The sequence below is a fragment of the Triplophysa rosa genome, linkage group LG9, assembly GCF_024868665.1.
Source record: "Triplophysa rosa linkage group LG9, Trosa_1v2, whole genome shotgun sequence".
Classification (NCBI taxonomy): domain Eukaryota; kingdom Metazoa; phylum Chordata; class Actinopteri; order Cypriniformes; family Nemacheilidae; genus Triplophysa; species Triplophysa rosa.
In genome coordinates, this window is record NC_079898.1 from 22,198,439 (window position 1) to 22,211,363 (window position 12,925).

At 38.1% G+C, this 12,925-nt stretch overlaps 1 protein-coding gene across 6 annotated transcripts in view; it reads left to right on the forward strand.

Moving 5' to 3' along the window:
- Positions 1 to 12,925, forward strand: part of LOC130559201 (collagen alpha-1(XIX) chain) — a 129,440-nt gene that overhangs the window by 75,501 nt on the left and 41,014 nt on the right. For all 6 annotated transcript variants that reach the window (XM_057342138.1, XM_057342140.1, XM_057342142.1 and 3 more), the window contains 4 exons: positions 2,594 to 2,629; positions 10,880 to 10,942; positions 11,045 to 11,089; positions 11,260 to 11,292. In XM_057342138.1, the coding sequence (XP_057198121.1) occupies positions 2,594 to 2,629; positions 10,880 to 10,942; positions 11,045 to 11,089; positions 11,260 to 11,292 (177 nt within the window). The remainder of the gene's footprint in view (positions 1 to 2,593; positions 2,630 to 10,879; positions 10,943 to 11,044; positions 11,090 to 11,259; positions 11,293 to 12,925) is intronic.

Sequence of the window (12,925 nt, forward strand, 5' to 3'; positions counted from 1 at the left end):
AGACCAACATCAGTGAGTAGTGATAAACGCCAAAGTATTAAATGCCACGGATGAATAGTTATTAAGTAATGAATTAATTTGCAGAGGGAGGTAAAAATGACATTTTTCAGCTGAAAGTTGGAGCCATATTAGAGGGGGTAAAAACTGACATGAGAAATATGCCAGCATCATGATTTTATTTTTACACAGAGATCGGTATATATGTTAGTAAAATCTATTCATTTTAGCAATCCTTGATGCATTTTATGCCAATGGTGACAGCTCAAAAATTAAGAAAGGGCATTTTTTGTGTTCTTTTTATACCTGTAACTCCAGAACCGTTAGAGATACTTCATTTCTTTTAAAGAGGAATGTCTGAAGAACAAATAATGTTGAAACTAAAAATGTATATTTTTTCCTTCTATCAAAACAACTGCATTGAACATAACCATTTCAGTGTCCTTTTGACACTGAGTTACTGTTAAAAATGATGGGGTTGAGGCACATTAACTTGTTCTGAATAGTTGTTTTATAAGATTCTATATTTCTTTGAGTTGAGTTGCTTGAAAACCCATGAAATACGTCAGAGGTGGTGAAAATGTACATCTGATATGGGTTTCAGAATGAAGTGAGGCCAAATGGCTCTATAGCGCCACCAACAAATATAATTTTTAAATATACACAATATAGAAAACATATTGGGATGTCCCATTCTAATAAACACGTTTATCTATTTCAGCAATTTCAATCAAAACAGATATTAATGCTATATCATACAATGAAATGACTGTAGACCTGTATACAAGTCATTGATGGGTTGTGTGATGAGTGTTTGGCTCAAAGGTGTTCAGCCAGTTTATTTCTTCCACACTTGTATTTTAATCTTGCTTTCAGAGCCATTGTCATGTTGGAATATAAAAGAGCCCTGCCCATACTGTTGACATAAAATTACAAGCACACAATTCTCTAGAATAGCATTATTATACTGTATATATACAAAGTATATATATATATATATATATATATATATATACATATCTGTAACATTAAGATTTGTGCTCACAGAAATGACTAAAGTTTCCAAACCTGTTCATTAGAAGGGGGCATCCCAATTGTCCATATAGTGTATATTCTGTACTATAGGTCCCCTCACAGATGAGCTGAATTTAGTTTTTGTTCTATTGATTACATGAAATCTCCTTCACACACGCATGTGGCTCATCGTTTCAAATCACAATTTCAAGCGGCCCAGAGGGGCACATTAAGAGCGGTGCCATGCGTAAATGTTATTGAAGAACCAGACGAGGCTCTCAAAGGGGCCCTAGTTTACTGCTTGATAAATAGTCATCTCATCTCAATATGAATCAATCAATATGAAATGTGTGTGTGATGTTAAAATTACACACGCCACAGGCTCTAAATTACATGTGGCTTTAGTGGTCCTAGTGTATTTACATTGCCCTCGGCTAGTTGCTTTTGGCTACTCGTGTAGAGGTGAAAAAATATGAGGCCAGTGCTCATCACCATTTAAGTGTTTTAATGGACATCTTTGTAAAAAGTAAAGGCTAATTTGGTCAATTTCAGTTTGGAAAAGAAGGTTCAGCACTCACTAGATGGAGAGAAATGTTTAACGTCATTGGATTAAAACATGTTTTTGGCCTCCAGCGGGTTCTTCATCAGACATCTGCTGTTATAATTCATGGCTGCACTGCTTTTTAAAACAGTTGCGGACGTTACCCTTGATGCTTTTTGTACAGTATCAAAATGTTGCCTGTGCTTGGTTAGTGACCTTGAAATGATGTCATAATGCTGCTTCATTTCCATTCTGTTTTCCTAAATCTCTGTTTATTTCCAGGTTTTAATTAGAATTAGAATCCCAGATGTGTCATTTGCGATCTCACACCCTTGGAGGAACCCAAACTTTCTTCCGGGGGAAAAGAAATGATTTATACGTTGCCACACTTAATGATCGCTTAACAGTTCATTAAACTACAAAGTCAATCGCAAGTTGGTTAAAAACTGCACTTCATCTCTAAATCCCGAGCTCAGCCGGCCCTTTAGTTCGATGTGCATGTACACAGGAACACGCCGTAAGTCTCTATCATTCCTCATCACAGGACAGTTATAAAATGAAGAAAAGTCATAAGACTCGGAAGAGAAGTGGTTTCGAGAGTGACATTTGAAAATGGCAGCGTCCCGATAATTTCCATGGCATGTGCCAACCTTGCTCCCGTCCCTGGGAGCTGGCATTTATGAGTCGCCTCTCGTCTGTAGTGGGGATGCGGCCCCCGGGCGGCACAGACAGCCTCCCCCGGCCCCTGCTTCTCTCTTTTACCGCCAGGTGTCAAGGAATGTGCAGTCCGGGGAGCTCTTATCTGTCTCGATATTTATTTGAGCTGATGTGTCTAGTGACCTTTGTAGGGGACATTTACAGGTGTTGTTGCTGCAGTGGTGGGCGGCAGAGTATAATACGCAGTGAACGCTGTGTCCTGGTTGGCATCTCGGAGCTGAATTGCCTGTTGAATTTGTTATTTGTTCACTGGCAGATCTGTTTTATCCCTTTGGTTTAGAAATGACTTAATTAAGTGACTTAATTCTGTTTTTTTTTACGCAGGGTCCACCTGGAACATGTGATGTTAAAGCCATTAAGGTAAGATTAAGCTGTGTGTTTTAGGTTTGAAAGGTATTGCACCGTTTAGTTTTTTTAATACTTCCTCATATCCAAACTTAAATCACCCAAAATGAAAATTCTGTCAACATTTACTTGTTGTGCGCTGTTGTCCTTTTGGACATTCTTTCTTCTGCAGGAGATATTTTGAAGAATGTTGGTAACCACACAATGACGGCACACATTGGGTTTTGTGTTCGATGTGTACAATGGAAGTGAAAGGGTACCGCCGTTGTTCGGTTACCAGAATATTTCAGAATATCTTCTTTTGCGTTCTACAAAACAAAGTCATACAGATTTGAAATGACCAGAGGGTAAATGATGACAAAAGTTTTATTTTTGGCTAAAGTATCCCTTTTAAAAGCTGATACAAACGTAACTTAAAGGTCCAGTGTATGAAATTTAGTGGCATCTAGCGGTGAGGTTGCGTATTGCAACCAAAGGCTCACTCCACCACTCACCCCTCCCTTTTGAAGCACTAGGGTGGCTGACACAGAACTAAGATTCTTTGCTGAAGGTGACAACGTATTTACGAAATGCACTCTGTAGAGCAGTTTGTCCTTTTAGGGCTACTGTAGATGGTGAATTCCATGTAAGGGGACCCGCGGTGTATGTTTATAGAAATAGCTCATTCTAAGGTCATAAAAATGTAACACTTCATTATGCAAGGTCTTCATACACATCAGAAGACATAGTTAGGTAAATTATATTGCATTTCTGTCAATAGATTCTCCAAAAAATTACACATTGGACCTTTAACCATTTGAACAAGTGTTGTCTGTTAAACTCTCCTGGGCGTTGTGGCAGTGAAGGCACACTTGAGTCTATGAATCTATTGCCTGGGAGATGCCTATTCTGTAGTGTCTGTCTATCGGTCAGGTGAGATACAGCATTTATCCAGAACTGTCCTCCTGAGAACACACAGGTACACGGAAGGACACGCTCTCATCCTACCAATTGGCTTCCTTCAGTCAAACGCTGGCTGTCTGCTCGGCATGTTAAACATCCACACGCGCGCACACACACAACTGCGGCCTGAATCGCTCCACAGGCTTAAGCCTGACAGATGGTAATTATGAACAGTGCTTTTGCAAAAAGGTCTGCAATCATTTTCATAAAGCCCAGGGGTGTCATATCTCACCGGGGGCAACTGCAGTGTATGAATATAAATATACAGTATATACATATATAAATTAAAGAGAGCAAGAGTGAGTGTTTACATGCCACTCCTTTACCCATGAGCACACATCCGGCGCTGTCAGGTTTCGTGGCGTACGGCGCGTCTGTCCAGCCTTTAACCTTCCTCTGATGTATAAGCTACGCTGTCTCTTCATGTTGAAGGACTTCTGGTCGCCTGCGTGTAAGAATAGTACGCAGTCAACAGTGACCGTTCCGTCCGCAGGGTTATAAATCATTCTCTTAATCTGAATTGTTGTCATGTTTTCCAGTACAAATATGTGGACATTCTAAAAAAACGACACATTTATACTTAAAGGTACAGTGTATGAAATTTAGCAGCATCTAGTGGTGAGGATGCGTATTGTAACCAGCGGCACACTCCACCCCTCCCTTTCAAAGCACTACGGTGGGTGACACAGAACTAAGATGTCATCACGTTTTCGCTTCTTTGCCAAAGGATATAATGTATTTACAAAACACGCTCTGTAGAGTAGGGCTGCAACAATTAATCGATAATAATCGATAATGAAATTCGTTGTCTCTCCGTGGATGCGTCTCTCCGTGCGGCACATGTTGCGCAGTTTTAAAGTCAGACGTGTCTCTCGGTGCGTGCGTCTCCGTGCAGCGCGAGGTGCGCAGTTTTAAAGTCGACGTGTTTTGCATGCATCTCTTCAAGCTGCGCAGTTTTAAAGTTTAAAGGGGAGAGGTGTTTTAAATGACAAAATTAAAGATTATATTAGTAAAACCCAATTTGTGGCGTTTGCACTTTGCAAAGTACATAATAGGCTAAATACCCTGATTTGGTGGTTTATTTAGTTCAGAGGTGGGTAACGAAGTACATTTACTTGAGATACTGTACTTAAGTACACTTTTTGAGTATTTGTACTAAGTATTACTTTTTCTGTTTACTTTTTACTGTACTTCACTACATTTGAATGACAAATATCTCACTTTTCTGGCACAAAAAAATGATTTCCTTGGCCGACCCTCCCCTCGCTCCCACGTTTGGGAGAGACTATTGTCAGTTGCTTCTAATATGACACACATGAATCAACTCACCAGGTGTGTTAATTATGGAGACATTCACAAACATTTTGGGAGAAGGCTAATGAGTTCAGTTGTGTATACTTTTCCCATATCTGATTTACTTATTATAAGCAAAAGATGTAATTACATTTTATCCGATTAATCGATTAATCAAAAAATAATCGTCCAACTAACGATTATCAAAATAATCGTTAGTTGCAGCCCTAGTACAGGCAGTTTGTCGTGTGTCGCTACTTAGACAATGAATCATGCAGGAGGGTTGTGAGTGATTGTCTGTATGAACTCTTCTAGATTAGTACATAACTATTTTGAAATGTTGACTTTGACATATTCGTGAGATTTAGTGAAATTTATGTAGAGCTGAGTTAAGTGTGTTGAGAATGTGTAGATATTAGATACGTAACTGCAGTGTGTGTTTTTTGTGTGTGTGTGTTGCGTGTGTGTTTGCGTGACTGCTGTATGCGTGCGTGCGGTGGTGCGTTGTGGGTGCGTGTGTGGGTGTGTGTGTGTGTGGTGTGCGTGGGGGCGTGTGTGTGTGTGTGTGTGTGTGTGTGTGTGTGTGTGTGTGTGTGTGTGTGTGTGTGTGTGTGTGTGATAAAACCCCTCAGTCAAGGACAGTATATGCTGATTTATTATTGGTAAATATAGTGTTTCCAGGATTTGCCTGTAGTTTTATGATGTAAACTGAGTCAGTGAGGTATATAGACTATTTCAGACACATTCTTTAGCTTGGCTTGACATAAGCTTTTCAGCAACATGTGACAAAGCTGTATATACATAGTCAGTAAAATATTTTACTGTCATTTCAAAGGTGCTGTAAGCAAGTTTTATTTATTTTATTTTTTTGGAAAAGCATTTATGAACTGTTCTTACCTGACAGATATAACAAAGTCCTGTGACATCATACATTCCTTTTTGTAGTTTGTTTTGGGCATTATTCCAGTAGGATTTAACATCCCACCAGTAGAATCCATCACATACCAGTAGACACCATTACTGCTTTTTCCATTAAAACCATTACAAAATTTTTTTGTGTTTTGGGCATTACCCTGCTGAAAAAAAACAATAGAAACCACTAAAGAAGTTGGAATGGATTCCCTGCTGAAAAAAACAATAGAAACCCATCAGACACCATTACAGAAATTCTAATGGTTTCCGTTAAAATACCATTATGAACCATTAGCTTTTTCCATTAAAACCATTACAAAATGTCTTTTTGTAGTGTGTTTTGGGCATTGTTCCAATAGGATTTAACATCCCACCAATAGAATCCATCACATACCAGTAGAACCATTACAGTTTCCATTTTAACCAATACAAATCCCTTTAAAACCAATAAAACCATTATAACTTCTTTAATGGTTTCTATTGTTTTTTTTCAGCAGGGTACAGAAACAAATTTTGTAATGGTTTTAATGGAAAAAGCTAATGATATTTTATCGAAACCCTTCAGAATTTGTGTGTTTGTTTCTTTTGTTTTCATTAAGCAGGGGCATTGGACAAAATGTTTTATTGGATGTAATTTCCAATTAAAATGTACATTTGTATATGTATGTTGTGTAAAAAGTGTGTAAAACTCGCATTGGGTGCGTTTAAGATACATAAAGTGCTAGCTGGCTAGGGAATTAGACTTAGCAGTTCAACTTCCATCATTCCTCCCTCAAAATGTTATCCAACATCAACTTGAGATGTGGTTGAAGTGACATTTATTGTTCGGATAAATTACAGAATTTTCCTGTTATGCGTGAATATCCACCGTTGGACATTGTTAACGGACAAATTGGCCTTCGAAAATTGTGTTTCGATCTAATATTTATATTCTAAAAGTCGGCGGTGCCGAAAGCATCCTTGCTTTCTTTCCTGGTCTCCAACGTTCTCCTAGTGAAGCTCAAAGTGTGAAGAGCAATTGTGCGGCAGGCTCTTAGCAGAGCTATTCAGACTCCGTCCATTCTGTGCGGCTTTAATTACCCTTCACCGCTGACCGTCTATCATCAGCTGGTCGTAAAAGACGCTCTTTTCCCTCAGCGAGAACGTTTCCTGAAAATGTTCAAGCAGGGATTACTCCGGGTTTGCCGAGTGAGCCGGTGCTTGACAAAGAGGACCAGAGGGAGACACTCTTTGCTTCACTGCACCTTTGAGCTCAGGCGGAAGTAGAATGTGTGTGCGGTGCTCCCATTTGCTCTTTTGAGATCTGTGTGTGTGTCATCTCCACCCTTTCATGTAGGCAGTGGACTGTGACTAGACTGAGATGGCAGCGTGAGGACTGTGTAGCATCTGCATTCGTTTGTCCTGACAGCACCGAGTGCGTTCCGACAGGCCCGTGGTGCCATAGTTCAGAGTTGAGTAATTGCTGCTTTTGTTAGGAAGTGAATACACACATAGTGTGTTTAACACGCTCCAGATTTTAGCTTTCGCTTCCTGATGTGGGCAACAGGTCAGAATATCTACATCATAATCACTTAGTGGGATAAACAGACAGTCTTTGTTTGGCAGGAGATGCTATTTTTAAGTGCACGTTACTCCTAATGTAAATACACCTCGAAGGTTTTGTTTGAAGGAAGAAGTTGGCGGTGAATTTGAAAATTGATTCATTGTTGACATTTAGATTAGACTTCTGTTGAAGATCAGAATCGCAGAGCGCAAATAAAGTTCACTGTACTGCTGTTATGAATGGAACACTGCGGGTTCAGGCATTGCTTTGGGATAATTGTTAAAATGCACACAGTTTCGAAAGTGCATTCACAAATATATACACAAATGTAAGCACATTTAAATACAAGCTAGAAACCTTTAAAGCAGGGGTGTCCAATGTCGGTCCTGGAGGGCCACTGTCCTACAGAGTTTAGCTCCAACTTGGCTCAACACACCTGTTTGGAAGTTTCTAGTCTGCTTTGTGAGACCTTGATTAGCTGTTCAGGTGTGTTTGATTAGGGTTGAAGCTAAACTTTGCAGGACACTGGCCCTCCAGGACTGACTTTGGACACCCCTGCTTTAAAGCCTCCGTAGACTGCTCTATAGACTTCCAATATAAGTGCATTGCTGGAAGCACAATATTTTTTTGCTTTTCTTGAGGGATGAATCAGTCTGAACCTGGATATGTCCTTTTTTTGGAAATTAGTTATTGAGCAAGTACATAAAAATAAGTGTTTAACGCTGTTATCTTACCCTTATTCACATGGCGAAGCTTATATAATGATTTACAAATTTAGCTGCTAATGTAAATGTAAAATGTCATTTGACTTCAACTCACGTAAAGATACACAAAGTAACCCATAATTTTATGTTTTAAACAGAGATGCTCCTATAGAGGCAAAAGTTACGGATTACAGCTTTATAAATTTGCTTTAGCATCTCACATTTTTCTATTTGCATTACTGCATGCGTACATCCTAACTTTCCTTTTGTTTTTATGATAATAAGGTGTATTATTCGTATTTAAATTCCTTTTTAAAGTGCCACAGCACAGGCAATAACAGAATAACTTGCATGGCATCCCACATATACAACAGCATTGAGGATTATTAAGGTGTTTAAGTTATTAGCAAGACATACTGGATACTTGACAGGTGTTCCTGACAAATGCTAAAGCTCATCCGGGATTAGTACTGTACTATAGATCAGATCCCTGGTAATTACAAACAGGAACAGAGAGGTGAGATTTGGCATTAGAACAAGTACTCAGGTATCTTTTGTGTGAACTCTTTTCAAGCCTTTTCAAAGCTGCAATCCGCAACTTTTTAGGTTAAAGATAAAGGAAATTAGTTCTATAAAACAGTGTTCAAAACCGTCTTCTTTCCTTACTCTGATTCACAACAGTAAGTAGGGCTGTGCCGATAAACGATATCATATCGAATCGCGATAGAATGTATTTCAAAAACGATGATAAGCTATTGGCATTTTGACTCGATATATGGATTAATCTTACAGTCTAACAGAACGCAGAAATAAACAGTCAGTCAGCGTGCAGCTTTTAGCATGCGCGTCAAAGTCCATTTCATACTGCACTTGCCAAAGAAAACTCGACATGAGGAGGAAAACATGACTGGAAGCGGAAACAAAGGTGAAACTAACCTCGAGTTGTCATCACCCGCTTTATCAAGTGTCTTATTTTTTTTCGCAATCGCCGGTTAAACTTGAGGCGCAAACTTGAGGTCAAACTTGAGGCGCAATTGCAAGCGAGTTACTTCTAAACTCAAGCACAAACGTTCTTATATCCATCGTTAACATATGTGCTAACATGAGCTGGTGCATATGAAACAAACCAGCGCTGCCCTGATTAGAAATTAGAGATGTAATGAAGTGAGTTTGTGTGCACATTAAAATATTAAACCTTGTATGTAAGATGCTTGCATGATTAAAGAAATGAACTACAGTTTATGTGAGATGTCTTTTTGAAAGACTAAGGTTCACTGAATACATTGAATGAATCCCACTACTCGAGCAAGACATTATTGCAGCGTTATGTATGTGCGCAGGTGCTGAGCCAATAGCGTTCGAATGTACCAGTAACGGAGCCCTTTCATTGGTTGAATGTACTGAATGAACACTCCCTTTACTTAACGAGTCAATTGAGTCAAAATGAGACCGAATGAACTGGTACATGTTGTTTATGGCCTAATATCCTCTGTGTTGCAACAGTGCATTAATTTAATTAAATTTTAACTGGTTAAAGGTTAACTTTTGTTAATAAACTGTATTTAAAATAATCTATTAAATATATATCGAAATAAATATCGTTATCGATCAATATAGAAAAAAACTATCGATACTTTTTTGCCATATCGCCCAGCCCTAACAGTAAGCTTATAATATTTTGGAATAAATGCGAGTTTCACGTTGTTTGACTTCAACCCATGTAAAGAAAGGTTTGTGAAGTCATCTGCAATTTTATAATGTTTTAAACGTTATGAATTGCAGCTTCAAGAATAATTAAAGTTTGTATAACTTTCACATTTTGCTTAGAGAAAATGTGGCAGATTTTTTTGCATGTTTTGTATTATTTTTGTTTATTTTACATTTTTATTTGTATTTATTTATATTTTATTTCTTATCTTATTTTCCATTTGTGTTTTTATTCCTTATTTATTTCTTTTTTTCTTATAAAAATTTGTAAAACTTTCACATTTTGCTTAGAGAAAATGTGCCAGATTTTTTGCACCTTTCATTGTTTATTTTTATTTATTTATTTAAATGTATTTATTTATATTAAACATTTAATTGTAATTATTAAAAAATATATTTATGTTTTATTTCTTATCTTATTTGTTCATTTGTATGTCATTTTATGTCTGTTTTATTTTTATTGCTATTTATTTTTAATTTTATTTGCATTTATTATTTTTTTAAATAAATATTTTATTTATTTATTTATTATTATTTTATTTCTTTTTATGTCTTTTTTTATTACAATAGGCTGATTTTATGACTTCAGCATGTCTGAACAGGCTTTGTGAGATAAATTTTTATATGCATGCATCATTTGGCGTTTAGTCAAATCTCTCTCTCTCTATCTTTTATTCTCTCTCTTTCCCACTGTCTCTCTCATTGATGTTATTGATGATTGTTTTAATTGAAAACTGACTATTGTGTAATGTAGAATACAGATGGTTTCAGACTGCATGTAGACAGTAATAACTGCAGGGGCGTGCTGCTCAGTGTCTCATCCGCTGGTATAAAACATGCACAGTTTGCATTGCCTTGAGAGCGTATGGCATCTCGAGATGAAAGCAGGGCGAGTGATGCAGAAATTCATCTTCAGTGAGAAAGTGCCATCTATTGGCCATTAAATTCCAGTTTCGCTACCTGCGTGCAATGATGTATTGAGTTACAGAACATCAAGTTTCATGTTCCGTTTCAAATTATAGCACATGCCGCGTTTGCATACATCACCCACAGGACGTTTGCATACCAATGGAAGACATTTAGATTCAATAAGGCAAGTTGTTTGACAGTTTTATCTGGATGTTTATGCCTTATAAGCACATGTGTGTGATCGCTGTTCTGCAGGGAGAGAAGGGTGACGCGGCCATCGCTGGAGTAGATGGGCGAAAGGGCGACAGAGGAGATCCTGTATGTAACATCTAAAGCTCACAGATCTTTGAAGGAAATCACAGACGCATAATATTTTTTAGTTTTGATGACATTATGATTGTTTGTGAACTCACCCCACAGGGTTTACCCGGACTGGAAGGAGCCATTGGAATAAAGGGTCAAAAGGTATGTAATATGTGTATGTCTCTATACACCAGTCATTATTTTGACTGTAGGTTATTTGTTACTAAGCTCCTAAGCCATTGTACATCCGGCAGTCAGTGTCTGATGTTGAACAAAACAACACCCGTGGTTCATTGACTCATTGTTCTTTGTGTTTGTGTATCTATATAAAGGGTGAAGAAGGCCCCCGTGGACTGCCGGGCCCTGTGAGTATCCCACAGCCTCAGAAGTTCAGACACTTTCAAATCTATCACGCAAACAGTACCACACATTAAAACAATATATACTTCGTTCAGAAACAATCCTTGTGTCGTTATTAAAGGGATAGTTCACCCCCCCAAAAATATGTAATTTGTCATTTCAAACCCGTATGACTTTCTACTGCAGAACACAAGGAAAGGTATTTTGAAGAATGTTGGTAACAGAACAACGGCGGTACCCATTGACTGCTATTGTATGGACACGAAACCAATGCAAGTGAATGGGTACAGCTGTGGTTTGGTTACCAACATTCTCTAAAATATTTAATGTTTTGTGTTCTGCCGAAAAGAAGTCATACATGTTTGAAATGACAAGAGGTTGAGTAAATGAGTAAATTTTTGGGTGAACTATCCCTATACCCTCATGTCATAAAAACCTCATATTCGGCCTTTTTGTGGAACACTAAAGGCAAAGTCTATACATGTCAATTTAAAGACATTTCAAGCGAGAAAAAAAAATGACATTGTGTGACTAATTTTAACTCTCCTTTTGCGTTTCACAACAACAGTTGTATGCAGGTCTGAATTGACATGATGTTGAGGATTGTAGGGTGAAACCATTCATTCATTTCAAGCGAATGCTTGACTGTCTTGGAGTTTCTTCTTCGTTTCTTCTGAGCTGCTCAACTTGTTTGTGTCCACGAAAGACACACATTCTTAAAGTGGCATGAATTGTAAATCGCTTTTTTCTTTTCATGAACTGTTCCTTTATACTGCATCGGTGCAGCTCTGTTGGACCAGTCTATCGGCTTCATGTTTTCTGATTGGCCAATAATAAGGCATAGGTTGATCGCTGGCACACAGATAGCTTTTCGCAAGGTTTGGAATGGTGTCGTTGGAGTCAATTAAATCAAAAGGGGCAGAGGAAAGGTGCGATTTGACAGCGGGGCACAAAATCAATTGCCGTTGCCTGCTGTGTGAAGTAAGAGCTAAATGGGAAAAGTGGCGGTACCGTGGTCGCCGTAAAACCAATTTACAAAGATTCATGAAGCCAGAAAGAACAAAGAATCCGATCGCTACTTTGCTCCTGTTCTGAAATGGCTAATTATGATGACGGGTGACTCAAATATGAACTAGTTTTGATTGGTCTCTCCTGGTTTCCTCTTCAGCTTGTAATGTGATTGTAGTTGGCTCTGAATGGAGCGCTAGTTCTCCTTTAATTAGAGATGCTTAATTAGCGTTGTTTTTATGGCCGAGAAAGAAATCTTTGAACAACTGTAACCTAAATCCCATTTCAAGATTTTAATTACATTCCGGTATATTGTTTAATGGTAATTAGCTGTTTTGCTGAGATCAAACCTTAGCGAGTCGATGTACAGTAGAGCTTAGTTTGGACGACGGAAACAGCAAAAGAAAGCACGTTATTTATTAACGCTTACATTGAAGCATTTTGCAGGTGCTTTCATCCAAATGAGGATAACAATGAAGTGATTTATCTTTAGAAGTGTTATACAAAGTCTTAAAGATTTCTGTTGTTATGCTTAATATTTTAATGAAAGACTTTTTATTCGTTTTTGTGTGCTTTGTATGTTTACTTCTAATTGTGTATCGAGCCATTAGCTTATCAGCATGTGAGTAT